General features: G+C 46.4%; 11 protein-coding genes across 11 annotated transcripts; 7 read left to right on the forward strand and 4 right to left on the reverse strand. All coding sequences in view use genetic code 12, as the record gives it.

Annotated features, from left to right (window-relative positions):
* Positions 1 to 885: 885 nt before the first annotated feature.
* On the reverse strand, positions 886 to 2712 carry FOB63_004631 (uncharacterized protein; the record flags this gene model as incomplete). Its single annotated transcript, XM_002614096.2, has 1 exon — positions 886 to 2712. The coding sequence occupies one exon, from the start codon at positions 2710 to 2712 to the stop codon at positions 886 to 888; it is 1827 nt and encodes a 608-aa protein (XP_002614142.2).
* Positions 2713 to 4332: 1620 nt separating this feature from the next.
* FOB63_004632 (uncharacterized protein) lies at positions 4333 to 4785 on the forward strand (the record flags this gene model as incomplete). The annotated part of the gene is made up of 1 exon (XM_066102417.1): positions 4333 to 4785. One exon carries the CDS (start codon positions 4333 to 4335, stop codon positions 4783 to 4785), a length of 453 nt encoding a protein of 150 aa, XP_065958267.1.
* A 1775-nt stretch (positions 4786 to 6560) lies between these two features.
* FOB63_004633 (mitochondrial 37S ribosomal protein mS23) lies at positions 6561 to 7358 on the forward strand (the record flags this gene model as incomplete). Its single annotated transcript, XM_002614095.2, has 1 exon — positions 6561 to 7358. The coding sequence occupies one exon, from the start codon at positions 6561 to 6563 to the stop codon at positions 7356 to 7358; it is 798 nt and encodes a 265-aa protein (XP_002614141.2).
* Positions 7359 to 8892: 1534 nt separating this feature from the next.
* On the reverse strand, positions 8893 to 9334 carry FOB63_004634 (uncharacterized protein; the record flags this gene model as incomplete). Its single annotated transcript, XM_066102418.1, has 2 exons — positions 8893 to 9123; positions 9194 to 9334. 2 exons carry the CDS (start codon positions 9332 to 9334, stop codon positions 8893 to 8895), a joined length of 372 nt encoding a protein of 123 aa, XP_065958268.1.
* Positions 9335 to 9534: 200 nt separating this feature from the next.
* Positions 9535 to 11181, forward strand: FOB63_004635 (uncharacterized protein; the record flags this gene model as incomplete). Its single annotated transcript, XM_002614091.2, has 1 exon — positions 9535 to 11181. The coding sequence occupies one exon, from the start codon at positions 9535 to 9537 to the stop codon at positions 11179 to 11181; it is 1647 nt and encodes a 548-aa protein (XP_002614137.2).
* A 948-nt stretch (positions 11182 to 12129) lies between these two features.
* FGR3 (Fgr3p) lies at positions 12130 to 13569 on the forward strand (the record flags this gene model as incomplete). Its single annotated transcript, XM_002614090.2, has 1 exon — positions 12130 to 13569. One exon carries the CDS (start codon positions 12130 to 12132, stop codon positions 13567 to 13569), a length of 1440 nt encoding a protein of 479 aa, XP_002614136.2.
* A 1841-nt stretch (positions 13570 to 15410) lies between these two features.
* On the forward strand, positions 15411 to 17633 carry FOB63_004637 (uncharacterized protein; the record flags this gene model as incomplete). The annotated part of the gene is made up of 1 exon (XM_002614089.2): positions 15411 to 17633. The coding sequence occupies one exon, from the start codon at positions 15411 to 15413 to the stop codon at positions 17631 to 17633; it is 2223 nt and encodes a 740-aa protein (XP_002614135.2).
* A 1444-nt stretch (positions 17634 to 19077) lies between these two features.
* Positions 19078 to 20982, forward strand: FOB63_004638 (putative serine/threonine protein kinase; the record flags this gene model as incomplete). Its single annotated transcript, XM_002614087.2, has 1 exon — positions 19078 to 20982. The coding sequence occupies one exon, from the start codon at positions 19078 to 19080 to the stop codon at positions 20980 to 20982; it is 1905 nt and encodes a 634-aa protein (XP_002614133.2).
* Positions 20983 to 23391: 2409 nt separating this feature from the next.
* FOB63_004639 (alpha-mannosyltransferase) lies at positions 23392 to 24984 on the forward strand (the record flags this gene model as incomplete). The annotated part of the gene is made up of 1 exon (XM_002614086.2): positions 23392 to 24984. The coding sequence occupies one exon, from the start codon at positions 23392 to 23394 to the stop codon at positions 24982 to 24984; it is 1593 nt and encodes a 530-aa protein (XP_002614132.2).
* Positions 24985 to 25285: 301 nt separating this feature from the next.
* FOB63_004640 (GFA family protein) lies at positions 25286 to 25693 on the reverse strand (the record flags this gene model as incomplete). The annotated part of the gene is made up of 1 exon (XM_066102419.1): positions 25286 to 25693. The coding sequence occupies one exon, from the start codon at positions 25691 to 25693 to the stop codon at positions 25286 to 25288; it is 408 nt and encodes a 135-aa protein (XP_065958269.1).
* A 929-nt stretch (positions 25694 to 26622) lies between these two features.
* On the reverse strand, positions 26623 to 27684 carry FOB63_004641 (alpha/beta hydrolase fold family protein; the record flags this gene model as incomplete). Its single annotated transcript, XM_002614084.2, has 1 exon — positions 26623 to 27684. The coding sequence occupies one exon, from the start codon at positions 27682 to 27684 to the stop codon at positions 26623 to 26625; it is 1062 nt and encodes a 353-aa protein (XP_002614130.2).
* Positions 27685 to 27837: the final 153 nt, after the last annotated feature.

A 27837-nucleotide genomic window follows, 5' to 3' on the forward strand; every position in this document is an offset into this window, starting at 1 on the left:
TCACCAAAAATACCTAGTTTAATCCAGTGGTAGACACTGTTTTCCTGTTTCTTTATCAATTAGTACCTTGAATTAATCTGGGAATTTTTGAGTGGTCGCAGTTAACCTAAAAACTTAATATATACAAATTCTTGTTTAAAATTTTTTTAATGTTTGGGGCTATATGCCCTTTCGATGGATCAGACTCTTCCGATCAGCCTAACCTTTGTTGGATCAGAACTGCCCAGCTGATTCAGAACAGCATGCTTTATTATATTGTTCTTCTCTCAATAGTTCGGCCGGCACTAAGACAGATCAGCAATCGTAATACTTTCTTTCGGTCCTGTCGAGTATCAAATTCGACGTCTATCGTGACTATGCTCCTGAGATTTATCTTACAGTGCTTAGATATCCATAATAGAAGTGTGGAGATACTTCAGCAGAACCAAGACTCGAAATATGTTGGAGCCTAAAAAACCTGAGCTACATGTGATTCACATATACATAGGTCTGCTTGGAATTGCCATTTCGTCCGGTGACAATCCTTAGAAGAATCTAATCTACTCACTACTTGCCCAGGTAATTCTTGGACTGAACATAAACATAGCTCAGCCATCTTCCATTTAGATCGTTTAGTTGTATTGATGCAAATATATTAGGCAATGCTCTTGAACTTAGTCCATAACGCAAGCATGGAATTAAGATGCAAGATCCATGATGTTGAGCTTGCGAGAAATATCTGAGTTCACATATCAGTTTTCATATCAGTTCACATATCTGAGTTCACATTTCTGAGTTTATCTGAATGTTTCAAGTTCGCTCACATCGGAACTCGCTCGAAGATTATGAAATGCTTCTTGATCCAACCCAAGAAAAAGCCCTTCTAAAGAACAGAGCTTGATTGCTCTATTCAGAAACAACGTCCAACAAATCTATAAGGTAGCCCTTCTTTATGTACACGTATTCGTCTCGACGGTAGAGGTCCCTAGCAGACAAAGTGTCTGAAAACAGCGACTCCCGGGCCCTCGCGTCACCGAGTTTTTTCAAGTATGCGGCTTTAGTGTGGACAACACGAGAAAGACGCTGTGTGTCCGGATGCAAAGTGGCTTCGAATGCCTGGAAAACAGCCGTGATCAAGCGATCCGAGAGCTTCAAAAAACGGGCAGGCGCCGGTTCAAGAACAGGCGACTCAGACAAAATCGTGCCCAAGGTGTCGCTGACTGTAGGAGGAAGTTCCAACAGATGGAGTTTTGAGCGGATCCATGAGTCTGTTTCGCCGTAGTTTACGTCGTATTCTGTAATAAGCTTGGCGGTCACATAACGAAGATTTTCCACCAGCCACTTGCGGGAAAGAAACAGGTGCAAGATTGTTTCAAAAACACGGCTTGAGAGCGGAAGATGCCACTTTTGGATCTGGGCCAAAATGCCCTGTATGTCCTCAAACAGGCCGTCTTGACAGGTGGCCACCAAAAGCGGAAAAAAAGTGTCTTGAGTCGGATGGAGCCGCATAACTGGCGGGTTTTCCATCTCTTGATGCATTGATAGACATTGTCGGTACTGTTCTCTATCCTGTTGGGACAAAAGACGGAGAAAATTATCTGGCGTAGAGAGATTGTCAACGTTCTCGGATTCAAGAACTTCAGCAAGTTGGAAAGCCCATTCGGCATGATTTAGACGGACTAGAGCCGCCACCAAGCTGTTGAAAAGCCGGATATCAAGACAATCCAAATGGCGCAGAGAAAAAAGCTCTAGAGCCGAGTGAAAGCGGCGCAGGTCGCCTTGCATCGAATAATTGTCAAACAAGATGCGGAAAGTTTCGCCGTCTGGTTTCATTTCTGCAAGCAATTCTTCCACCGCTTGGAGATTGTCATGACGGAAAGCCGTCTGCAAGAAAACATTGTGCATCTCTGTATCGAGATCGAAGTTGAAAGTGTTCCGAATTTGGCCGTATGTTTCCATGTCAAAAGACGTTTCTGTCTCACGGAGGCTGTTCCTCTCGTGGCCGCCATAAACGATTTTGGCCAACTCTGGATACTTCTCCAGCGCTTTCCCGACATTAGAGAGCGCCTGCTCGACCACTTTCCGAATATCGGGCCGCTCACGGTAAAAAGTCATGAACACTAGCTGTTTCTGCTCGTGCTTGGACACAGGAATGCCGGCGGCCTCCATGTCACGCAAGATCTTCCAGAAAATGGCCAAGTGCCTCTTGCGGGCCTCTTTGGCGTCGCGGTAGGCCCAGATAATCAGCTCGTTCAGCGAATCCCACATGCTTCGAGGCGAAAGCGCATTGGGCTTGACAAAGTCCCGCCGCGCTAGCATCTGCGCTATGAAGGGCTCCATATCTTCCACAGCAAGGTGTCCCACACCCGGAGATGGAAGCATGCTGTAACTGTGGAAAAGCAGAGCATGGTTTATGTTGGGAGCAGACTTGTATGTGGAAAACCTGCTGAGGCTGTTTCGCCGAGGGTAGAGCTGGCGCAAAAAGTCATTATACAAAGACGGCCGTACTTTCTGGCGGGACGGCAGTTTGTGGAAGCGTAGGAGCGCTTGCTGCCGTAGTTTGGCTTCGGTCGGCGTCAAAAAGTATGACAGGGCAGTGTTCCCGGTTTGAGCCGATACGGCGCCCGATTTTTGCGGGGCTTTCACGATTTGCAGAAGAAACGGGGCGCCCTGGGCTTTGCAGAGATGGTCTTTTAGTCGGGCTAGCGCCGAAAGCCCGGGAACCAGAGACATGATCTAAGGTGAAGAGTATGCACCTGTACCTCCACACAGATGAGACCCCACATTTCATGCAGGAGGAAAGATGTTGAGAACCAGATACAGTGACCATATGCACTCTACCTAAATTCTCTTCTTTCTTAAAATTACTTTATGAAGATTGGTCTCTGAGAATATGATAAGATGGAGTGCCGTAGGTATGGCACTCATCTATTGCCGTGTGCAATCGTACGATGTCTTGACAAATGAAGAAAGGCCTTCACTTATCTTTGCCGTACGCAATCGTCTGACATCATGACATGTGGCGTGAGTCCTTCACTTATCTCATCACCACATTGTGTGTCCTTCCCAAATCTCTTGGGAATGCCGTATCCTATTCTCTGATGCCGTAAAGACTTCCCTGCTATCATAGAAGAGGATACTAGAAATGGTAGGACTATGCCATGGCAATGCCACGGCAATGCCATGGACAACTCCTAAACAGGAATCAGGAGATTCCCTGTGTTCCTGATTGGAGAACAGTCTCTTTATGAGAAACTCAAGTATATAAGATCATCATCTTTTCCTCTAGGATGGATTCTTCTCTAAGGATCATCCCATCCCTAAACATCAATCCTAACTAAACGTTACTTGTCAGAAATGTCGAACCCAACTATCAACACTGAAGGAACTCGCCCTAGCTCGTCCTCAAGTGACTCAATTGGTACTGTTGTCGATTTAACAGCTAGAAAGACGGGAGTGTATAGAGCAGACGCTATATCACTTTCTATTTCACAAGTGGATGGATATACCAACTGAACGTAAAAAAAAAAAAAAAAATACTAAAAAATAAATAATTCATGATGAACTGTCTGGGTTGTGGATGAGAAGTTGTCGAAGGTTGAAGTGAGCCACAATACTTATTAAATATCAACGAGAAGAGTAGCCTTGACTTAAATTGTCTTAGATTGCCTTATCGTCTTAGAAAGATTGCATTATCGTCTTAGAAAGATTGCCTTAGCGTTGCCTTAGAGGAAAGAACCACCTTAAACACATAAAATAAGAATGGGGAGTCTTCTAGCCAATTTGCCTACTTTAAAAATTGCACCCAAACCAGTCGCACAATTAGAAACGTTGATCATATTGCGGGATGTGGAAATATACAGACAATACAACGTCCAGAGGAATAGCATTCCTTTCGATTTTACTCAAAGTTAATTATCCCATAAGTCTGGATAAAATTCCCAAGCAGCAGAAACAAACTTGCAAAATGGAACAAGCTGGTTAATGCAAGTGTTGATACCATACAGTCACAAATTACAATGCAATTTTCCAGAATATTCCTCATTGGGAGTCTTACCGAGTAAGGTATTCCTCTCATGAAAATACACTGAAAAGGCAACTGAGAGATGTTTCAAACCAATTCCCAATAGCTTAGACATGACGGCTCTAAACTCTACCAAATCCTAAGGCGAAAAGGCTCTCTATTGGGGCGAGTGTGCGACTTTTGATTTTGGGGCGAGCCCGTGGAATATGGTGGAAATTGTGGGGCGGGTCTGGCGAATATTGTTATTTAGGCGCGGATTTCGGGCCTTTTTCTCGCCATTTTCGGGGCGAACTCGGGCAGACTTTTCAGAGGCACAAACAGCACAGATAATGGAGGATAACACGGAGATTCCAAGACCAAAGTCACCGTACTCCAAGATGAACTACATTTCAGAAAACATCCCAACAGGATCCTGGGAGAACCAGTGTTCAAGATGGAGAGAGTTGGCTTGGAAGATTTTCCCAGAGGATCGTCTTACCATCAACGAGTTTCTTCAGAGGGCTTTCATCGATTCTATTCCGCATGAAGTTCTCAGAATCGAAATGTTGAAGATATATCCGAAAAAGACGTTGGGCGAATTGGTGCTGGCAGCTGAAGACTTTGTTGAACGTTACAAAATCCCGGAATACAAATTACGGCCGGATCCAAGAAGTTGCCCCCCAGTGATAAGAGTTTTGAGAGGAGAGAGAATTGTCAAAAATGACCAGCGGTATAGAGAAGGTCGTAGCCCCTCAAGACGTTTTAGGAGGAGACGCCATGACAGGAATTATCGTCGAAACTAGGAAAAAGGAAACTCAGATGGAGAAATGTCTAAGTGGAGACTCTCTAGATGAAAGAGAATGAGCATCGTTTGACGATTTCACATTTCAATGAGAAGAAATGAATTGACACTAAGTCAATAATTATTATAGAGTTCAGGTATAGATTTGGCTATCACTTTCAGGCCAGGTTTTTGTGCAATAGAAACGTCATACAGCTATCAAAAATTAAGACACAAAACCTGGAATAAAATAAAACCAAGCTCATGCACTACTATTAAGCCTTTTATTCAGCAGAAATTTTCATAATGCAGAAGTGGTAATGTATTGAAGAACAGACTATCATGCAGATCAGATAGGAATACAACACTACTCCGACAATGGACGTAAATGACAGGAAAGAAAGCAGTTTGAACTTCGAATTTCATTGAACCTAAGTGTCCTGCCTTCTAATTAGTCTGTAGTTGGCTGAATTGGAACTTACATGAAAAATTCGGCTGACTGCAGCTCTACATTGCAATCAATTCTGAGATTAAGGAACATAATCTTGTCGAATAGCTTTCCGGCTCTGAAAACTCGGTGAGGCATACATATGACGATAATAGAGGAACTTGTTTGGCTGATGAATCAGTCACCTCGTGCTGGTAATAAGGAACATTATTCTTGATTTTGCTCGAATTGAGAAAGATTAATTACTCAACCAAAAGAGGAAAATTGATTTAACTAGTATGACTTGCCAGACACTTAGTGTCGAGAAGTATTTTTATATCATGAACATATATGCTATGATAGGTAATTCCATTCAATACTAGCCCTTAGCAGAAGCCGTTGGCTGAGTCAAAATTCGACAGGTTGAGGATCTACTAACTAATTGTGTCTACAAAGAATTATCAACTTGGTCTCTCTGAAGTAATAAGCGGCAATGCACATACAGAAAGCCCAACGATTAACGAAGAAATCCTTTTTTTTTTTTTTTTTTTTTTTTTTTTTTTTTTTGATTTGGCTTGGCCGTTCGGATAAGAATGCTCATGGGCATTATATCTCTGTCTTTTCACCTGACCAACTAGTCTATTGCACAGTTACCATCAAGTTTCATACTAGTTTAATTCTTTTGTTTGGTTAAACAGTTCGTTTGGTTACAGTCTCTACAGTTTTTATTCATACCAAACGAGAAAAATTAATTAAACCAAACGGGAAAAACTATTTAAACCAGTATGAAATGTCAGGGACTTTTCATCGTTCGATTAAGTATGCAAAATTGCTTCTTTTTGTTGATTAAGCTTGACCATTGGGACCAGGAAAGCCAGGATACTCACCGTAGCTTTTATTTCTGTCTTGGAAAGTGACTAAGTAGTCTTTTTCAACAGTTTTAATCATCTTCAACTTTCCATACTAGTTTATTTAATTTTTTTCGTTTGGTTTAAACAGTTTTTGCCGTTTGGTTTGAATGATTTTTCCTGTTGGTTTCTATAGTTTTTCCCGTTTGGTTTATATAGTTTTTCTTGTTTGGTATGAAGAAAAACTGTAGAGACTGTATTCCTGTTCGCTATAAATCTGACTGGCTTCGCACTAAGAACACCAAGCCAAATAACGTACGGCAAAAGAACCCCGATAAAAACCGAAAAAAACCAAACAAACCAAACAACCAAACAACCAAACAACCAAACAACCAAACAAACCAACCACAGCCTAAACACAAACCAATTTAAAGTGAATCCAACAAAGTACCACCACCTCCTCACGTGACCACGCGACCATCTGAAAGCCCGAGCGAAAAAAAAACCACCTTCTTCAGCCACATGAAAATCCAAACCAGAGCCGCCGGCGTTCTTGAAAGAACGTCGCACTATCTCAAGGCGGGCGTGATCCGAAACAAGCCGTCGTGGTACAATGCCGTGGCCGCGTTCCCGCCAGCGACCGACTTGACGAAAAAACCCGTGAATCTCCAGTTCAACCAGCGCCAAGACCCCTTCAGCCAGATGTTCATGAAGAAAGACGGGCGGTTCAAGACGCGGGCCAACCGGGCCGAGCGCCAGCAGCAAAACAACAGCGTGAGCCGCATCCCCAAGTTGGCCTTTCTCGAGGACCAGTTGCGAGACGTGTTCTACCACCAGCATCCGTGGGAGTTTGCCCGGCCCAAAGTTTTGGTGGAGAACGACGGCGCCGAGCAGCTGAAGTGCGACTGGTCGCATATGCTCCAGTTCCACAAGCCGTTGGACGGCGAGAGCGTGGTGCAGAGAACGTTGTGGCTTTTGCAAGACGCCAAGAAGCTGGGCGAGGAAAAAACGCTTTTCGACGCCTACGACCAGGCCCGCTTCGAGTTCTACCAGTTGCGCATGGCCGAGGAGATGGAGTCTGCGGTGGCCAAGGAGGAGCTGGCCATGTACGGCGCCGTTTTCGCCTCGTCCAACATGCTGTGGGGCTTGGAGAAGGAGCAGGAGTTTATCGACGTGTGGACCAAGGTGGGCGAGGAGAGAACGAAGATCAGAGAGGCGTCGAGAAACCGCTCTTCGGCCGGCAGCGGGGCGGACGAGCCGGCAGAACCTTCTGGCTCCATCTGGGAGTCCACCTTCACCACCGAGGAGGAGCTGAAGTAGCATGTACATAGTAACATACCTTGAGATAGGTTAACATACCATGAGATTGGGTTAATACCTTGAGATTGGGTTAATACCTTGAGATTGGGTTAATACCTTGAGATTGTAGTGGTAGTGACATGTAGCTTCATGGTGGCTTCATGGTGGCTTCATGGTGGCTTCATGGTGGCTTCTGACATGGTGAAGGCAGTCTGTTGTATGTTGTCTGCTCTATGTGCTCTATGTTGTCTACTTCTATTGTCAGAGTTATCTGGCTCTGTGTCTAATGATTCTTCATAATACTTTGTCATCATTTTCTGAGCTCATTGACCATGTCACAGGAGTTGTTAGTAAAGACCTTTTTCTTATCGACTTCAGTGCTCTTGGAGTTTAGCCTTTGGAGATTAGATAGTGATTATCACTTCCCATTCAAATTATAGAGAATAACCTAGGATATTCCAAACTCTGTTCTGAAGAACTCTCATCCCATCATTTCGTAAATTGTTTCACATGGATCACTAAAGTAATTGTCTGTAATAATTGTCTGTAATAATTGTCTATAATAATTGTCTGTAATAATTGTCTATAATAATTGTCTATAATAATTGTCTATAATAATTGTCTATAATAATTGTCTATAATAATTGTCTATAATAATTGTCTATAGCAATAGTCTAAAGCAAAGTCTACAGTAGAGTCTATAGTAGAGTCTATAGTAGTTGTCTATGGTAACTGTTATGTCTATAGTATGTCTTACGATTTTATCGTCGTATACTACATTGGTCTGAAGTATCGTCTTTAATTACTTGAGACTACAATATAGTAACAGAAACTCCATCACAGTAATCATTGTCCTCTACTAAATGTGTTAGATAATTTATAAGTCCATGCTGGTGACTCTTGTCTTATACTCGAAGCTTTGTTCTTCCCATTAGTCAAGGATGAAGAGAACTAAAGAGGAACTTGATAATTTTACAGAACACTTGTTGGGAAAGTTGGTTGATGTAATATGCATGTTACATAGAATGTAGTGGAGAAGGTTGAAAGTTATTACCAGCCAAATCAGAAAGTTATAAAAGTGAACGAGTAAGTAGGCCCAATTGAACTAACTTGAGTAGTTTAGGAACTATCTTTTAGTTGATCATCAAGACTATTGTCAATTATAGATACCAAACACATGTTTGGATAGCGATAGATCAATTACAATCTAATGTCTTTGTGATCCAATGCTGTAGACTATTCACATCCCGCTCTACCAAAGATGTCTAGAAACCAAAGTCATTAGACCTCACTCCATACTTATGCCCAAGACGGCATTTTCATGGACTTGAAAATAACTCGCCAGCTCAGTGACAAGTTATTCTTACACCTTGTCTCTGCTGTCTGTAATCTCGTTCATAATTGGTCGAAAATAGTCTAATAAAATGATGGAGAACAGACAAAATTAGAACAGAGGAGCAAATCGGACGCAGAGCAGATTCCGTCTGATTAAATCTCCATCACAGAGTTCAACTTCAGATCCGGATGTTCCCAACATTCCGAACCGATCTCGTTGTCATTCCTTCGTTCTTCCGTTATCGATCTTCGATTCGATTTCGATCTCGTCGTTCTTCAACTCTTCATTCTTCTCTTCATTCTCATTCTTCTCTTCATTCTCTTTCTTCTCTTTCTTCTCTTTCTTCTCTTTCTTCTCTTTCTTCTCTTTCTTCTCTTTCTTCTCTTCATTCTCTTTCTTCTCTTTCTTCTCTTCATTCTTCCTTCTTCTCATTCTTCTCAATCCGCTCCTCTACACGACATTCTTGAATATTCGTTTCTTATGCTATATCTATTCAGTGGTGCTCGTCCTTTTTCAAAACCAACTTCTCATAGGCGAGATAGAGAGAAAACGCACCAACGGCGATTCCGAAACCGGGAAAAGCTGCCTTGAATCGGTTGAGACGCGAAAACTGGCCCTCGTATCTCCAGGCGTCTCTCTTGGCCCAGGGGTTGCTGCTCATGATGGGGAAATGTAATGGTGGAGTTTATAAATTTATCTGAGAAAAGCTCATTGGTGGACGTGTCGTGCGGTGCACATAAGGCCACAAGTTATCTCGCCTTTAAGCTATTCTTCTGTGCATGCGCGTGCATACTTCCAGCCGTATACCGTTGAGTCTAAAACGCACAATTCGGCGTTTACAATGGGATAAAACGGGCGGGAATGTTCTTGACGTCATGCAAATGCAACGAAAAGTCCATTTGCTTTAGTTTGCTTTTATTTTCCGTGCTGTTTCATTGTGCCACAGTATCCTTCTGTCAAATATGCAAGACCCTGTATCTTCGCCGTTCCGCGTACATAACCCCAAAAAATACTGATAACGGAAAGAAGCCTTTTTACGCCATGGGCACCCGAATGTCGTCTTCCTCCACCGAAAGACACGTCAATGAGCTAGAAAGAGAAGAGCAGAATACCGAGGCCGAAAATGTCGTGACAGACTCAGAAGGCGAAGATGAGTTTATTCGCAAGTACGGCGAAATAGACTTCAAGTACATCAAGCGACCAAAGCCGGCAGTGTGGTTTATCCGGCCGCATGCGTTGAACTACTTCGAAAACGGCGTGCTCTACCGCACCAAGGGAGAACGGACGTCGGGAAAGACAGAATTGTTTTTGGACTTGATGTATGTGGGCATCATCGCCAATGTTGCAGGCGAGGCGTCGGAGCATGCGCTGTGGGGGTCCTTTCTCCAGTATGTGCTCTTCTTCATCCCCTACTGGACTGTGTGGGCCGACATCAAGGACTTCACCAACTACTACTACTCCGAGGATCTTTCGCAGAAAACGTACATCTTGTGGATTTTGATTTTGCTCACCTTGTCTGTCAACAGCCACTCGCATGTGCTCAAGGACAGGCACGGCGCGGCCTTGACCATTGTCCCCTACATCTTGTGCCGGCTTTCGTTGGCTGTGTCTTTGTTGGTGTACTCGTTTTTCATTCCGCAGCACCGGGCGCAAATGAGACTCTACTTTTGCTTTCTCATCGCCACGTCGTGCCTCTGGATCCCGGTGATTTTCATCTCGACCCGGGCCAAAGTGGCCGTGTCGTTTGTCGCCATCTTCTGCGAGCAGGTGTCGTTTTGCATCGTGTTCCATCCTCGCACGAAAAGATGGTTGAAACTTACCCAGTCCACGGCTTTGAACATCGAGCACGAGGTCGAGCGGTTGGCCACGTTCGTCACCATTGCCATTGGCGAGTTCTTGTACAAGGTGGTGGCGTCGCTGCCCTTGGGCGTCGGGATGACCACCGCTTTCGGAAGAGGCTGTTTCCTCTTGATTATTGCCTATAATCTTTTCTGGCTCTTCTACAACGGCGGAACCTCGGACAAGGCGATCCATCCGTTGCGCCACAGTGCGTTCCGGGCCATTCTCTGGATCTACGCCCATCTCCCGCTTGTCGCCGCCATTGTGCTTGCGGCAGATGCTGGAGGCGACTTACTTACTCGTGATCTGGTGTACCATACGCTTGAGGAGGTGCATCGGAGGGCAGAAGAGGAAGCGGAAGAGCCCAACCTCCGGGCCTTGTCGTTTTTCTTCACTGGAGGCATCTTTGTTGCGCTTTCGTGTATTTGTCTCATTGGCCTTTTGGATGAGTGCAAAGACGAGCCCGGAAAGTACATGGTGCCCAAGTTCTGGCGGATTATCTGGCGGTTCCCTGCGGGCATTCTTATCGTGTGCTTGTCTTTGCCGAACCTAGACCTCACGCTATTAATGGGGCTTGTTGCGTTGATCACTGCTGTTCTTTTGGTTTACGAATCGATCGTGTCGACGCCGCAGAAGGTGAAAGAGTCTAGATATGCTGTTGAAATATGATTGTTTAATGTATGAGTATGATGAGTATGATGAGTATGATGAGTATGATGAGTATGATGAGTATGATGAGTATGATGAGTATGATGAGTATGATGAGTATGATGAGTATGATGAGTATGATGAGTATCATTGACTATGATTGATCATTCCAGTTTGACCTTAGAATTTGAACGTCGATCTGAAACCATGTATGTGAAGACTCCTCTGGTTTGAAAACCATCGAAGAACTACCAGTTGGATGCTAAATCTGCCCTTACGAATGGTTTCCATAAGTCAGGCCCTTTGATTTCAATTTAGCCCTCACTTTTCATTCAATCATCCGATGTCCAACGAAGAGCCAATTGGAAAAGACAGAAAGTTGGAATAAGTACTCTATCAGGTTCTCTGTACTGTGAGACATTATCACATAGCTTTCTTATTTAAGTTTTGTTCTCTGATTATACGAAATTGATATTTTATACTGGAACTGTCGACATTCATCCAGTAGCGACTTCGTTATGAATTAGGCCTCATGCTTCGCCCAAGCCTTTCCATTCCAGAGTAGGCATGTAAATAGTGCGTTCACATAAGTTCAAACGAACAACTACGGAAAGCTGGATTGGTCAACATCAATCCAAAGACCGTTTTATAACCAGATACTAGCAAAGATCTCTGCTTACTCGATGAAACAGGACTATTCCGCCTTGCTCCGATGAAACAGGACTATTCCGCCTTGCTAGGATGGCCATACTAGATGCGCATTCCGATTGTGCAAGCTACCATATCATTTCTCCAACTGATCCAACTAATCCATCTGATCCATCTGATCCATCTTTTTTCGCCCACTGTTATTTTTCTTATTGGCTTTGCTTCTACGCTTCTATCCCGTTTGTTTCGGTTCTTTTTTTTTGTCTTATCAACCTTTTCCACGACTGCACCTACTGCATCACATAATCAGCTCTTTAGGCCATGCTCCAGATAAAAGGCCCCCAGAGAGGAAACGGGCGAGTTTCTTTTCACACGGAATATACACGTTCACGAGGCGGGACTTCGAGAGCGTTTTGGGTGGTGATCGGTTCCGACAGACTACGAAAACTTGGACAAGGAAACAGAGGACTCAAAGAGGAAGGCAAGACACTGGAACCAGAGGGAAAGACAATGCTAAAGAGAACGCTGGAACCAGAGGAAGGCGACGAGGAACAGCTAAGACCAGAAGGTGAAAATGGGACAACGCAGGCGACGGATAAAGACATAGATAACGCAAACGAAAACGAAGACGAAAACGAAAACGCAAACGAAGACCAAACCTCAAACCAAAACTCAAACCAAAACTCGAACCAAAACTCGAACCTCCCCAACGGAACGAACAAAGACAGCCAAGCCAGCCAAGCCAGCCAAGCCAGCCGTACCGACGCAGACAGCGAAAGCGAAATCGAAATCCTCGAAGTCAGACCCATCCACTACTCCCACTCGGACTCGGACTCGGACTCGGACCTCTCGTCGCTCGACGAAGAACTCAACCATGCGCTATCGTCGACCGTGACGGTCCCAACCCAGATCGACCACGTTTACCGTGGCGCCCCGGTCAAACCAGAACCCATCCACAAAATCCTCCCCAACATATACAAAGCAGTACCTCCACGGGCATCGCCGGCGCCGCCAGGCTACCGAAACATCCCGCCGAACCTTGTTTCGACCATCCAGCGCGAGCTCAATCTTTTTTTCGACACCGGCAACGACGACGACTTGGAAGTGGTGGGCCGGGTGGTGTTTTCGCTCAAAGACCCGTACCTGGCCACCAAAATCCGTCTCCCGGTCAAGGCCACCACGTGCCGCCACTTTGAGTGCTTTGACTTTGACAACTTCTGTCTTTTCCACAAGCTTCCGCTCGGCATCAAGGGCAGCTTGAAGAAAAACCTCGTGCTCAAGAGCCACGACTCGCGCAAGCTCGAGCAGCTTTTCATTCGCCAGCAGCAGCAGCTTGCTAGCGGCGTTCTTCTGTTCCTGTCGCCCGGGCTTGTGTATCCGCAGTTTTCCGAACACGGCCAGATGTTTTTCACAGAGATATACAATCGCACGCCGCCGCTTTATAAATGCCCGTTGTGCGACGAGAAGTTCGGCTTGAAGCAGCTCTACATCTCCGACATCTTCAACTTCTTCGTCAAGACAACGCCGCTTCACACGACGCGGATCGAGTTGGTTGAAAGCGACCGCTACAAGATTCTCGAGGACGAGGTTGTGGAGCCGCAGGAGAAAAACGCAGAGTACGTTGTTCTTTCGGGCGACGACAGCGAGTCGGAACCTGACGCTTCGATGAGCGTGGACGACTTCAATGATGGTTTGGACGACGTGCTTCTGAAAATCCGTCAGGGCGACGGAACCTGGGGGAACCCCGTGACGCTTGACTAGACTGATAAGACTGACAGAACGACTGATGAGATTGATGAAATTGATAAGACAGACAAGACAGACAAGGCAGACGAGACAGACAAGACAGACAAGAGTGTCAAGACAGACAGGCTTAAGATAGACAAGATTGACAAGACAAGACAGACAAGATTGACAAGACTTAAGACAGACAAGATTGACAAGACTGATGAGATTGACCAGATTGACAAGATTGACAAGTTGACAAGACTGGCAAAGGCGACAAGACTGACAAGTTGACAAGATTGACAAGACTGACAAGACTGACAAGACTGACAAGACTGACAAGACTGACAAGACTGACAAGACTGACAAGACTGACAAGACTGACAAGACTGACAAGACTGACAAGACTGACAAGACTGACAAGACTGACAAGACTGACAAGACTGACAAGATTGACGACTGACAAGACTGACAAGACTGACAAGACTGACAAGACTGACAAGACTGACAAGATTGACGACTGACAAGACTGCTACGACTGTCTTGATCATGCCGATAGGATGCCTTAATACATGTACATACCGGCATCCATCGGACATGTAACTTAGATGTAATATAGGACGGTGCTTAAATGGAAGGCGTGCAAGTATGTAAGAATTTTTAGGGCATTGGCAAGACTTGTAGGAGATTGATCACATTTCTAGCACTGAGTGGGTAAGTTACGTTTAAAACTGTTTATTGTCTAACTAATCTATGTTTGCTATCTCTTTGTTCTAAGTCTCGAATTCTAAGAGCTGGTCATAACCTCAACTCTTGGCATGTTACTAGGAGTCCGGTAATTCTTAGATGAACGACCACACCTTTAATCGTAAATCATTCAATACCAGCGAAATCTTTCATCAAGAGTTGCAGCGCTCCAATGGTTCTAATGCCACAAGAATCATATCATGTTTATTTCAACAATTTAAAAGACATCCTTAGCTAGAATTATGGACGCTTTCTAGACATAGTTTTACTACAATTGGTACGTTCAGACTCATTCCAAGTTACCCAGAGAGAATCTTAGTTTTACAATTCACTTCACAAGAATGTCATTCTGTGGGAATAGTTCAAAAGGCAATATATTCCCGTAGCCCAGGCTCTGTAATGTACAATTGCCTCACTTAAGGTATAATTACTTCCTTTCTGCCCATTCTTCATAATGTCGTGTCAGTATTGTTCAATCATTATTTCAGTAAATGTAAAAACAAAAAGAAGTAACTAAAAGAGATTTAATATATATTAAATTTGAACCCCAAAAACTGTTCTTGATCCACGTTATCAAATCCACACTAAAACAGAAAACTGGAGGTTTCCACTGTCAAAGTATTAAGTTGGAGACAGACCAGAATCAACGATTGTGCCCGTCCTAGTCATTGGAGTTGAGTGGCTGTCAACAAAAATACTTTGTTCTTTTCAGTGCCAGTCTAAAGCTACAAACATTCCGACCAGCCGAATATTTTTACTTAAATCTCAGACATAAATCGAACACTTCTATTGACATTGGTGGCATCAATGTCGTATTCTAGCATCAATGTCGTTAGTATTCTGGCATCAATGTCGTTAATTCTGGCAATGTGTTATTGGCACCAATGTCGCAATTTTCTCTGGCATGTAATTTAGCAATGTGCAATGTCGCGCCTCGTGTCACAAGTATTAGCACTAGCCACACCACATGGCCAACAACTAAGCAGAATTCGGCCCAGGGAAAAAGCCAGTAGGAAAAACATCGTAGACACGCCAACAAACCACAAAAAATCACAGACCGGCCGACCGTTCATTGTGGAAATACGCAATCGGCACATGTCGCAGCACGGCTCCATGTGGCAGAGGTACGGATGCTCCATGCCAATCCCACCCTAAAGCTTCTTTTCTTGTGCCTCCTTTCCATAGCCGTACTTGCACAGCTCTTTCCCAAGCCTACTTTACCAACCCGTCTTTCTTCGACTGCCTGCCGTCACATGTCCAAAAAACCGTCCCGAAGTCCCCATGGTCCGTCTCTAACCAGCACGTCGCCCAAGTTGGCGTTTGTTTTGACCCAGATGGTCCGTTTGGTCCGGGCAGCGCCCGTGGCGGCCGCCAGCGAGCCCAAGACGGCGCCGCATCCAATGACCCGCGAGCAGTTCTACGCCAACCTCGCCACGTCTGTTTTCCTCGTGTTGGCCGGCGGTGTTTTCGCCGGCTTGACTTTGGGCCTCATGGGCCAGGACGAGGTGTACTTGAAGGTGATAGCCACGTCCGGCGAGCCCCGCGAGCGCAAGCACGCCCGCAAGGTGTTGCGGTTGATTGGCCGCGGCAAGCACTGGGTGCTTGTGACGCTTCTTTTGTCCAACGTCATCACCAACGAGACTTTGCCCATTGTGTTGGACCGGTGCCTTGGAGGCGGCTGGCCTGCCGTCGTCACGTCCACGGCGCTGATAGTCATCTTTGGCGAGATCATCCCGCAGTCCATCTGCGTGCGCTACGGCTTGCAAGTGGGCGCCATGTTTGCGCCGTTTGTGTTGGTGCTCATGTACGTGATGTACCCTGTGGCGTACCCGTGTGCGTTGCTCTTGGACCACATTTTGGGCGAGGACCACGGCACCGTGTACAAAAAACTGGGGTTGAAGACGCTAGTCACCTTGCATAAGACCATGGGTGTCGAGCGGTTGAACCAGGACGAAGTCACCATCATCTCGGCCGTGTTGGACTTGAAGGAGAAGCCCGTGGCCCAGATCATGACGCCCATGGACCACGTCTACACCATGTCGTCCGACAGCATCTTGGACGAGAAGACCGTCGAGGAGATTTTCCACGCGGGCTTTTCCAGAATCCCCATCCACCTTCCGGGCGAGCCCATGAACTTCATCGGCATGCTCTTGGTGCGCGTGTTGATCTCATACGACCCGGAGGACGCGCTCCCGGTGGCGCTGTTCCCGTTGGCCACGTTGCCCGAAACCGCAGCCGACACGCTGTGCTTGAACATACTTAACTACTTCCAGGAGGGCAAGTCGCACATGATTGTCGTTTCCGAGACGCCGGGCGAGCCCACAGGCGCTCTAGGCGTGCTTACGTTGGAAGACGTGATCGAGGAGTTGATTGGCGAGGAGATTGTCGACGAGTCCGACGTTTACATTGACATCAACAAAAACATCAAGCGCAAGAACCCGGGCCCGCTCCTAAAACGCAACTTGGCGCTGTACTTGCACACATTATACCAGCAGTCGACCGCCAGCTCCAAACGGAACCTGACAGACATGGACACGCTGCAGGACTCGGCTGTGGCCGCTTCGCCGGCTCGTCTGCGAGCGCCGCTAGCGTCGCCCATTTTTGCGCCCGTCAACCCGGCCGCCAACCCGTTGGCGGTGTCCAAGGCGTATGTGACGATCAAACGGCCGGCCGACAGACGCAGCTCCATGGATAAAACGGTGCCGGGACCCGACCTCCCGCCGCCTCGGAACGGCAACTACGACCAAGTTTTTACTACTGAAGAAGGGGCGCTCGAGGCGGCACGCGAACGCAGCGACCACGCAAGGGCCACGCCGGAAGCCAGGAAGGGCAACTCGCCGTTTTTGAATGTTCCTGGAAAAGAAGACGGAAGCGCCGGAACGGATCATGCCAATGGCACAAACGGCCACGAGGCGACCGAAAACGGCGCCAAGGACGATGGCGTAAGTGGCGACGTCAGCAGCGATGACGAGAACAATAACGGCGCCGAAGTGCCAATGGCCAGGTCTGCGTCTGCTAAGTCGGGCAAGTCAGCCAAACACTCCAAGTCGCCTAAGTCGTCCAAATCGTCCAAGTCGTCCAAGTCGTCCAAGTCGGCCAAATCCAAAACCAGCTCTGGTTCCCACAGCGACGACTCTCCGCCGCCAGAAGAAATCTCCGAGTCTCGCTCGTACCGTACAGGCGGTATAGTTGAGTCCGTGGTCAATGTCCAGGGCGTCCACAAGACCATCATCGAAGACATTAGCGAGGAGGAGCCGTCGGACATTGACATTTCCAGTTTCAGCAGCTCTCTGCGCCGCTCGCGGAAACGGTGGGGCAGCGACGAGGAATCGCAGCGTCTTATGAACTTCTGATGCTGTTTTCGTCTTTTCGCCTGTTTCCGTGTCTTCATGCTGAAGCAGACTGATTGATTTCGAAAACCTTAATAGCACAGTAATACATGTTGCATTTGAGAGGTCATGACTTGACTCTGTTAGATCGTAGGCCAATACGGATCATGAAAGTGTATGAATCAGTGGATCGTTTACTCACATTCGGAATGTCAGATTTAAAGCCCAGGAACGGATGTTGAAGTTTAATAATACGTTACTTTGTAGTTTTTTATTTCAATAGTGCTTCAGGTATTATGCCATCCTGAAGAGACATAGTTCAAGTACTTTGAACCAAGCCAACATTGAGACTTGTGAAAAAAAAAGAAAACTATGTAGAATTGAAAAGCACCACGTAGTAAGGTAGTTTGTACTAAGATTTCTGGAAAGAGGCCATTTCATGTAGCTTAAATAGACTATAGGGTCAAGATGTACCTAATTTGAGTAGAAGAAATTACTAGAGAAAATTAGACAACAGACAGAAATAGATAACAGAAAGATTTGTCTTCATATTGTAGGGAGACATTCTTCATTTGGTGCAGCTATGTCCAGTAAAACCATTACCTACTTCACTTATAGCGGAATAGGCATAGAACGATCTTGAGTTCGAGCTTATGTAAAAGTCATCCATCTAATAGTTATGTGATTATTTTCACCACTGACTTGCTTCTGAATAGACAATCTATTGCATCATTTCGAATACGAAAATTCAGCAGGATGTCGAAATCCATAGTCCCGACATTTGGCTACTTGAACCGTCATGATTTCTGATTATACGTGGGCAATGACACAATTAGGCTACATTTCGGGCTAAGGCATGGACATGTCGGATCGACATGACACAATGGTGTAACCATGGTTTGCATGATCCATAGTCTGATGCGAGACATTCATCACGCTATTAGACAAGGCAGTCGTACAATCCCGATGCGTGGTAACAGATGAGGCGTGGTAACAGATGAGGCGTGTTCGAATGAGGCACGTGAGAAGATCTACGGTGACAAAAGTAAAGCCGAACGAATACGATAGTGGAAAGAAGTTGATGCAACGGCGCATGCGCCACAAGAGACAACATAAGAGAAGTGAGGGTACCGACATGCGACAATGTGAGTGACGACATGCGACACTTCTCGACATGAAAACGTGCATGGAAGCGCGGAAGGGTGTGCATAATGGCACGGCAATACACACTATATACAGGCTTATCTCCGCATATCCTAGCACTTCGAGCCCAAATCCAACGCCGCCAGCGCCAGTACCGGGCACAAAGCAAACCGTACAACTACCGCAAAACCATTACAGAACACGGCAGCAAAACGGCGCAGAAAAAAGGCCAAGTGTAATTCCGCTGCGGCCGCGCACCTGCATGTCGCGCATGGACCCGGCCATTGGTTCAACGTCTCAACATCACCGGTTCCAACCACATTGAATGGGCGAGAGAAAACACCACTCCTTGAAAAACATCTTCCGCAGCTCGGCCGGCCTGGGACCCGCCAGCCCGGAGCCGCGCCCGCACCGCCTCTTTGGCAAGCACAAGCCCGCCGCGTCGAAAAACCTGCTTTCTCCACACTCCAGCGGCTCTGCCACAGGCTCCGCCACAGACAACTTGGTGGCGCCGCGGGCGCTGGGCGACTCGGTGGCGTCGGGCGGCAGCGACGACCCGCTGCGGCGCCGCAAGCACTTGTTCGGGCACCATCCGTTGCGGCGGTTTTTCCACATTGGGCGGCCCAACGACTTGGGCGACAACGCCACGCCGGCGGCCGAGCCGGTGCTGTACGGCAGCACGTCGGAGTTGCGGCGCGAGTACGACGTGGGCGCGGAGATCGGCGCCGGCGCCAGCGGGCTGGTCAACTTGGTGACGGCGAAACACGGGTCGGGCGAGGTGTTTGCGCTCAAGAAGTTCCGGGCACGGCTCCCGAACGAGGCGGTCCACGACTACACCACCAAGGTCAAGAACGAGTTTGTCATTGGCGAGCATCTCCGGCACCAGAACTTGATCCACACGATGAAGATGTTCCGCGAGGACAAGCTTGGTTCGACCACGTACTACATTGTCATGGAGTACTGCCCCTACGACTTCTTCAACTTGGTCATGTCCGGGCTCATGACACGCGACGAGATCTACTGCTACTTCAAGCAGATGGTGCACGGCGTGCGGCACTTGCACCTGGCCGGAATCGCCCACCGCGACTTGAAGTTGGACAACTGCGTGGTCAACGCGTTTGGCATCTTGAAGCTCATCGACTTTGGCCTGGCGTTCCAGTTCCGCAAGCTCCGCGACGCCACCACGCCGCCCGACGCCGTTGCGCTCGACGACAGGCACGTTTTGGTCTATGCTCGCGGCATCGTGGGCCTGGACCCTTACTTGTCGCCCGAGGTGCTTGAAAACTCGGCCCGCACGGGCTACGACCCGCGGCTCGCCGACGTGTGGTCCATCGCCATCATCTTCTGCTGCATGATGCTCAAGCGGTTCCCCTGGAAGCTTCCTCGCACGGCAGACCCGTCGTTCCGGGCGTTTCTCGGCTTGAACAACCAGGACGAGCCCGTGTCGGCCGAGGAGAAGTTGGCCACCACCGTGAGCGAGCTCAGCGTCAAGGAGTTCCGCGTGCCCAAGTACGGGCCCGACCGCTTGCTTGCGCTTTTGCCCTCGGCCGCCCGTCCGCTCATAGGCGGCATGTTGACGGTCGACGTGCAGAAGAGGTACACGATTCTCGACGTGGCGGCGGACCTGTTCTTCCGCTCCATCGACTACTGCCACTACGAGGGCGAGCAAGGCGAAGCCAGCGAAGGCGGAAACAGCGAAGCAAGTGAAGGCGGAGAAGGCGGAAACAGCGAAGCAAGTGAAGGCGGAGAAGGCGAGTCGCCGGCGTCGCTGCACAGCGGCGCTCCGCATGTGCCCAGCTCGCTGAACCCCGGCCAGTCGCTCGCGAGCCCGGAAATTGTCGTGAATTCCGTCGAGGACTCGGGCGACGAGACCGACAAGAATCTTTCCGACGGCACCGTCGTGTCAGACTCCGAGCCAGCGAAGACGGAGGACGAAAAGGAAGTGGACGAAAAGGAAGCGGCGGACAAAGAGAAAGAGACGGACACTGAAACGGCGGACACTAAAACGGTGGAATCTAAAACGGTGGACACTGAAACGGCGGACACTAAAACGGCAAAGGAAGCGGACACTACAACGGACGACGCCCAGAACACCTCGAATGCCAGCCCTCGCTCTGAGCCCAGACTTATCCGGGCCAACCACAAACACCACTTGGTGACGGCCAAGGAGCTCGAAAAGCTCCAGGAAGAGCGAGAAAAGGGCCGCAAGATCAAGGAACACATGGCCTGATCCACGTGCGGGCGCCGGATAGCCTGTGTCTGTACATAGATGTGCTCTGTGAGCGAAGTGATGGTCCATTAGGTCCCTACTTCTGTCTACCTTTGTCACTTTTTGATTCCATCACTTTCTAATTATTCTAGCTACGGGCCAACAGCCACCTGAGCTCATTATACGATTTTAAACTGCCTTCAACTTAGTACATACGTTATTTATTTAGTCTAACGAATTTATGCACACAGTTCTATTCATTATCTTCTAAAGGTACAACAAGGTGACCAAAATAACACTAAGCTAAGATAAATGTTTACCCACTTTTTTGTTCATTAAAGAACGAACCTAGCAAGATCTATCTGGGTTGTGGATCATTCTAACAGAAACTTTGTTAATTTCAATCCAATAATGAATCAAAAATCCAACTTATTTACTATTTCTTTGGCTGTTTCTTCTTAAGGTACTTTTGATACCAATAGAGAATGGTTAATATTTTCTATATTTTCTAGTTCTATCTTGTGATTCATTATTAGTTTGGATACTTTAGCATAAACTGGCTTCTTTGCTAATTGAATTATGCTTATTTCTTTATGTTTTTCGGCGGACACCAACTCTTCTTCCATTTATGAATTATTTTATCATTTAATTATAACTTTTTGAATCAAATTCGATTTCAATGTCAAATCTATTTTCCCCTTTGGACCACAAAATGATGTCTGAGGTTCTAATCATTCAACCAAACTAGTCGATGAGGCGCGCGTTCGAATCACGCCAGAGGAAGTTTTTGGACGAGCCTACTCGAGTTGAGCAGACTAGTGAGCTTAACTATGGGGTGCACGGATCTTTCTTCGGTGTGTATGGGTTTTTACATCAAAAATGTACGGATGTTACCCGTGGTGTATGGATTTTATTGAGAGATGTATGGGTTTATTAAAGGATGTACGGGCTTTTCCATGGTGTATGGGTGTTTGGAGAGGTACTGGTGTAAATATGAGAGGTACGGGTGCAAGTTCTTTTTGTGTCACCAACCAACCCCTGCATTTTGGGGTACAAAACCAAGTTGCCATTTGCAACTACTTTTTCTTTATCAATTACTCTAAGAAAGTGCCTAAATATGGTTTGAACGCTTGAAACAGAACTAAAATACCACGCTGTCTAGTAACAAAAGCAAAAACCGATTTCGATTCGGCGACAGGAGTTTCAACACCACGATTCAAGAGTAGTTTCTTAAAGTTTAGTTATGTAGAACATTGAGCTCTGATGTTCGATGATCTCTGTTTCAATTCGAGAAGTATGTGAAGTTTAAGGACTCACTATGAGGCCAGATTGTGTTATATTAGACAAAACTTGATAATTACAAGTACTACACCAGCAAAATAGCAAGTCTAATGGGCAAAGCAGTTACTACTAAGCGAAAATACACGAGATGGTCATCACGTACTTGAATTATGATTTGAAACAAAACTTGAAAGGTTTAATTCAAGGTTATGTTTGGACATTTTGTTACAGATGAATCTCAACTCAAGTTCTTGCTTTTCAATTTTCTACATTGTTGTGGTGACGGGCAAGATGTGGGTCCGAAGATAGTCAATGATTAAAGAGGATCCTGTTTTGAAACTTCAAAAGAGACAATACATGAAGCTACAACTTGGACAAAAAGCATCGGGCCAAATCTCTCATACTTCGGCTGAAATCTCGATAATCCATTCAGATGTGCCGAAATCAAGCATTTGTGACTAATATGCCAAACGTTCCATTTATATCATTCTGGTCAACTGGGTACAAACAGTCGATTTCAAATACTGGGCCTTTTGTTACCCTACGACAAAGTCTATAATACCTCAAAGGATTATTTGTGGTCTTGGTTCTCTTACTGAGAATGTTGATTGATACATTCTCTTTCCCAGTAGAAATCGAAAAATAGATTCTACAATCGGACCTACCTTAACGTTCCTAAAAGATAGACTAGAATTCATAGCCAGGTTGGTGATGTTGCCTGACTGTCAGAATCCAGACTGTTTTTTTTTACAAGGAAGACAAATTGACAAACTCAATTAAGCCAAAAATCCTTTTAGGAGCATTACAAGATAATTATGTATTAGAAACTTGCTTAATAGTTCTATAGTGTTATAGCTACTTATTATGAAGCTAATACAATTAGCATAATAATTAATAGTAAAACTATTGAAGAAAATAACACTAATAATATTAATCCTTATTAGCTTATACATTAGCTACTGCTACTATTTTTTTATTAAGTTTCTTTATATTCTTACTCAGACAAAAATGTTGACCTCCCGAATATTTCAATGTTGACCTCCCGATATTTCAATGTTCTGTTTCTTAGTCTTCTGGTCTATAAAACCAGTAACCATATCGCGTATTTTCGCACTGCCATCTTAACATGCCATTTTCCACAAAGCAAACATGAAGGTGAAAACGCGAACGATCCTAGTGGCGCCGTTTCTTTTGGTGGCGTATCTCCTCTGGGCATCGGGGCAACGTCTCTCCTTCCAAAACCTCCTGTCCGACCACATTTTGGCGCTTCTGGAACCTTTGGCTCCCGATTCGAGCCTTGCCCTAAAATGCTCCAGCTATTTCCACACGATCGAAAACAGGGCCGGAGCCGGACCCAGCACGTCGAGGTTTCTCTCCCTGGACAAGATCCGCAACCACATCGACCACTTGCGTGTGTATTTGCGGTGTTTCGTCGAGAATGACATTGTGGACGAAAAAGAAGAGCGCTTTTCTCGCCAGCTTTTGCCCATGTTCTCGCAGAAGGTGCCGCTAATGTCGGAGAAAGGCGGCTGGAGCAGCATGGAGGACCGCCCAGGCTCGTTCTGGCGCAACTACTTGCGTCTGGCCCACGGAAAAGGCATAGTTGTCAGTCTAGGTGAATCGGACGCTGCCAATGCGGCTAGGCTCGTGAATGTCTTGAAGGCAGTGGGCAACGAGTTGCCCATTCAGTTTATTCACGAAAAGGCCCTTTCGACAGACGCCAAACACTTGATTTTCAACGCATCTTTGGCCCAAGACTCTGTTTTTCTGCAGAAAATCAGCTTTATCGATGTACGGCCGGCGATCGAAAAGGGCTTTGGCGCAGCGTTCAAGGGTTACAATAGCAAGTGGTTTGCGGCGTTGTTTACTACGTTCGAACATATGATCTTGATGGACGCCGACGTGGTTCCGTTTGTGAAACCATCTGAGCTTTTCGAAGCCGAAGAATATCTAGCAAAGGGCGCCTTCTTCTTTCGCGACAGAGAGCTTCTGGAGGCAATAAGCACAAGCAAATTTGCATTCTTGCGCAGTTTGCTTCCAGAGTCGCTGCATTTCAATTTCCTGGTCGATCCGGAAATGCTAAACAACAACTTCTTCAACTACCACGCCAAGCACGTGATGGAAAGTGGCATGGTCCTAATGCACCGGCCTTCCCATATTAGTGGTCTCCTCATTTCCTTGTCTTTGCAGTATTGGCACAAGACTGGGAAAATCATGTATGGAGACAAAGATCTTTTCTGGTTGGGCCAGCTCATCAGCGGAAACCTGAGGTTCCACTTTAACGAGAATGCAGCGGCAGCTATTGGTCTGCTTGAGAATGGACTATTATGTTCCGCTCAACTAGGGCACTTGGATAAGAATTTCAAGCTTCTATGGACAAACGGCGGATTGCTGCTCTGCAAAAGAAATACATGGCTCTTTGATTTTTTCCGGCACCTGTTTCTTCGAGCCAAGTTCCAAAACTCCATTGGCAAAATGAAGGCTGCTTATTCAAGTGGAATAAAAATCAGCCAATGTGTTCTTCCAGCAAGCATCAAGCAATTGAATGGCGAAAAATCATCAAACCTACGGTGCAACTTCAACAAGAATTACAGTTACGGTTGTGGGGGCATATTCTACTGCGCAAAACTGGAGGACGGCGGTCGTGTAATTGACTTTTCGGCCGAAGAGAAAAAATGGTACAACTGGATTGTGCTGGTGTGGAGCGGAGAAACAAGTAATGCTCAAGGAATTAATGGATAGGTTTAAAAACAGACTGTTGCTAAAGAAAACAGATGTTCAGTGACTATGCTACTTCAACGTCTAGAATAATATGTATTATGATTCGGTTCTGAAATAAAATCCCTGAACGTTAAGGGTATATACTGGACTTGCTGTTCCATCAAATCGGACGAGAATCAAAAGAGGATACTCACACGCTCGTCTTTCGAACATTTCATGCAATCATTGACTCCTTGGATCATTTTTTTCAGACAATTCCTTCAATTGACTGTTAATTTGTCTATATGGGACGTCGTTGACGCACCCGTGCACTTTTGTGTCTCTAGTAGAAGGGGCAGGGTACATTTTTGGTGTATTCATCCTTTCCATCCTCAAACAAAGCGTGTATCGGTGTGAAGTCTTCAAAGCCGCCTTCCAAAAGTGTTGTTACGATGATGCTTTTGCCCGGCATGTTTTCTGAAAGATATTGGATGGTACATCCGCATCTCTTACAAAACTGCTTGTGCTTAGGCTTCCCACTCTTCGTGTTTGTTAGCACATAATCGCCCAACTGCATCTCTGCATCAATGATTTTCATGCTACTGGAGTCATAGGCAGAAAGAATTTGACCGAGGTTTCCGGAACTTTTTCTGCAATCTTTGCAGTAGCATATAATGGATGGTTTTGGTCCACCTGTGAGTTCCAATTGGATTGCTCCACAGACACAGGATCCTTTGTAACTTGTCGACATGATATAGTGGCAGGCCAATATTATGGAATGGCAAGCTACCCTGTGCAATTTATGCCCTTTTGTGCCTCCTATTCAGTGCCGAGAAGTTCGGATAACTATTCAGGCATTCCGAAATGTTGGGTACGGAATTGGCTTTAGGCTTTGTGCAGTTTGACGGAGATGAGCATCGAGAAAGCGTGGAATGGACAGTGTGCAAGATATTATACGGAGATTATTTCACTGCACTCTGAACGGAGATTATGTCCTTCCGAAGGCTATAGGATGCGGAATGGGTTAATTACACGTGTTTGACCTTCGATGGAGCTGTCCGGAAGAGACAAGTTTGTCCAATTTGGACGGTCGGATCAACCTTCCTCTTCGGTCCGGCCATTGACAACGGCCTCTGCTCCGAATGCTAAGCTTTCCATAGGATTTCTTTGCATTTCTCTATCTGTGCCATTGCGAGTTATGACTGGGTGTCCTATCCAGTAGTATATGAGCCTGGGTTTGTGAATAATGCTTGCAGAATGGTCTACTGTATTATTGATATACAGTACTTTCACGACAATAGACAATCGACGAACTGTTGGTACAGTGTTAAAAGGACCGTTCAAAGGCCACGAAGGCTTTCAGAAGAGTGATTTACGATTTCGACAGGCAAATTCAGTACCATCCAAAAATAGATGAGGACACATTTGAAGGAACCGATATGTTCCTGCTTAAAAATCATTTGGAAGTCAATCACTCAATATTCTACGACTTCACTGTGAGAGCAAAGGACAAAGTCAGCGAAGCATCGAACTTGAGTCTATGTTATTAAACTTGTTTTGTATTTCCACAAATATGGGAACAGTAAATGTCCAAGAATACCTACATTGATTGCGGTTGAATTGCTCATATATTTCGTATGAATAAAAGACTCAAGGTTGATGCTCTGGACAAATATATTCCTACTTCTTGCCAAATCCTTTCACCGTGCCATGCGCCAACGCCAACTCAAATGCCGTGAACTTGATGTAGTCGCTTGCCTGCCAAAGATAACTGTCCATGTGCATAAACGGATGTGGGACACCGGGATATCTCTTGAAGACAACTTCGTTTCCGTTGGTCAAGAGTTTGCAGGCATAAGCCTCGCCCTCGTCTCTCATGGGATCACAGCCAGCGGTGATAACGACGGTTTTCGGCAAGTTGGCGAAGCTGGGGGCCTGGAAAACGTCCTTGAACCAGCCCACCTCGGCCATTTTCTGTTCTCTCTCCGCCTTATCTTGCGGAAAAGTGTCCCACTTGAGCTTGTCAAAGTACTTGATGCGGGCCCAGTTCAACGTGGGCGCAAACTCGAACTCTCTCACCGAGCCAAAAGGCGAGTCCTGCGCCGTTTCACAGCTCTCGACATCTGCCACTTGCGGTGTTCCGGCCAAACAGAGAACAAGCGGAATCTTTGCGTCTCGGGCAAGATGCGACACAATAAAGGCAATGTTCCCGCCCACGGAAACGCCGCCGATCGAAATGGATTCTTTGTTGAACTTCAAAGCAGCACTGTTCTCGTGCACATACTTCAACGCCCAAAAGCAGTCTTTGATGTAGGTCGGATACTCGTAGTCGGGAACCAAGCGGTAATCCACATCCACCACGGCAATGCGGGCCAGGCTCACGTAGTGGCAGAGAATATGCTTCTCCGTTTCCAAGTCGCCCAAGCCGCCGCCGCCGCCGTGGAAATCGATATGGACCGGAAGAACTTCGTCTTCAGAAACATCGTTGGGCCTGTAGATTCTGATCTTGACCGGGGCGCCGTCAAAAGAGGGGAAAGTTGTCTCCTTGACGTTCTTGATTTCCGGGTACTCTCCTGTGCCGTAGGAGTATATCTTGGAGTAATTTGCTCTGAGCTTGACAAGATCAATGGGCTTGTTGGGAATGTTGGCCACGTGCCGGTTGTACATTTCCACAAACACCGGGTCCATCTTTGGAAGAACATCGGGATGGATCGGGTTGACTGCCTCATGGGATTGTGTCATTTTGAAGTGGCGACAACAAGTATGGGGGCCGGGCCATTATATACTAGATGGGCAAATTCCGCTCCAGCAGGAAACGGTTTTCCACCGGCGGCTTTTCGCGGTTTGCGACGCATGCACGATAAGCTCCATGCACGTCTATCTGCGGAAAACCTG

The sequence above is a fragment of the Clavispora lusitaniae genome (assembly GCF_014636115.1).
Source record: "Clavispora lusitaniae strain FDAARGOS_655 chromosome Unknown tig00000223_pilon, whole genome shotgun sequence".
NCBI lineage: Eukaryota > Fungi > Ascomycota > Pichiomycetes > Serinales > Metschnikowiaceae > Clavispora > Clavispora lusitaniae.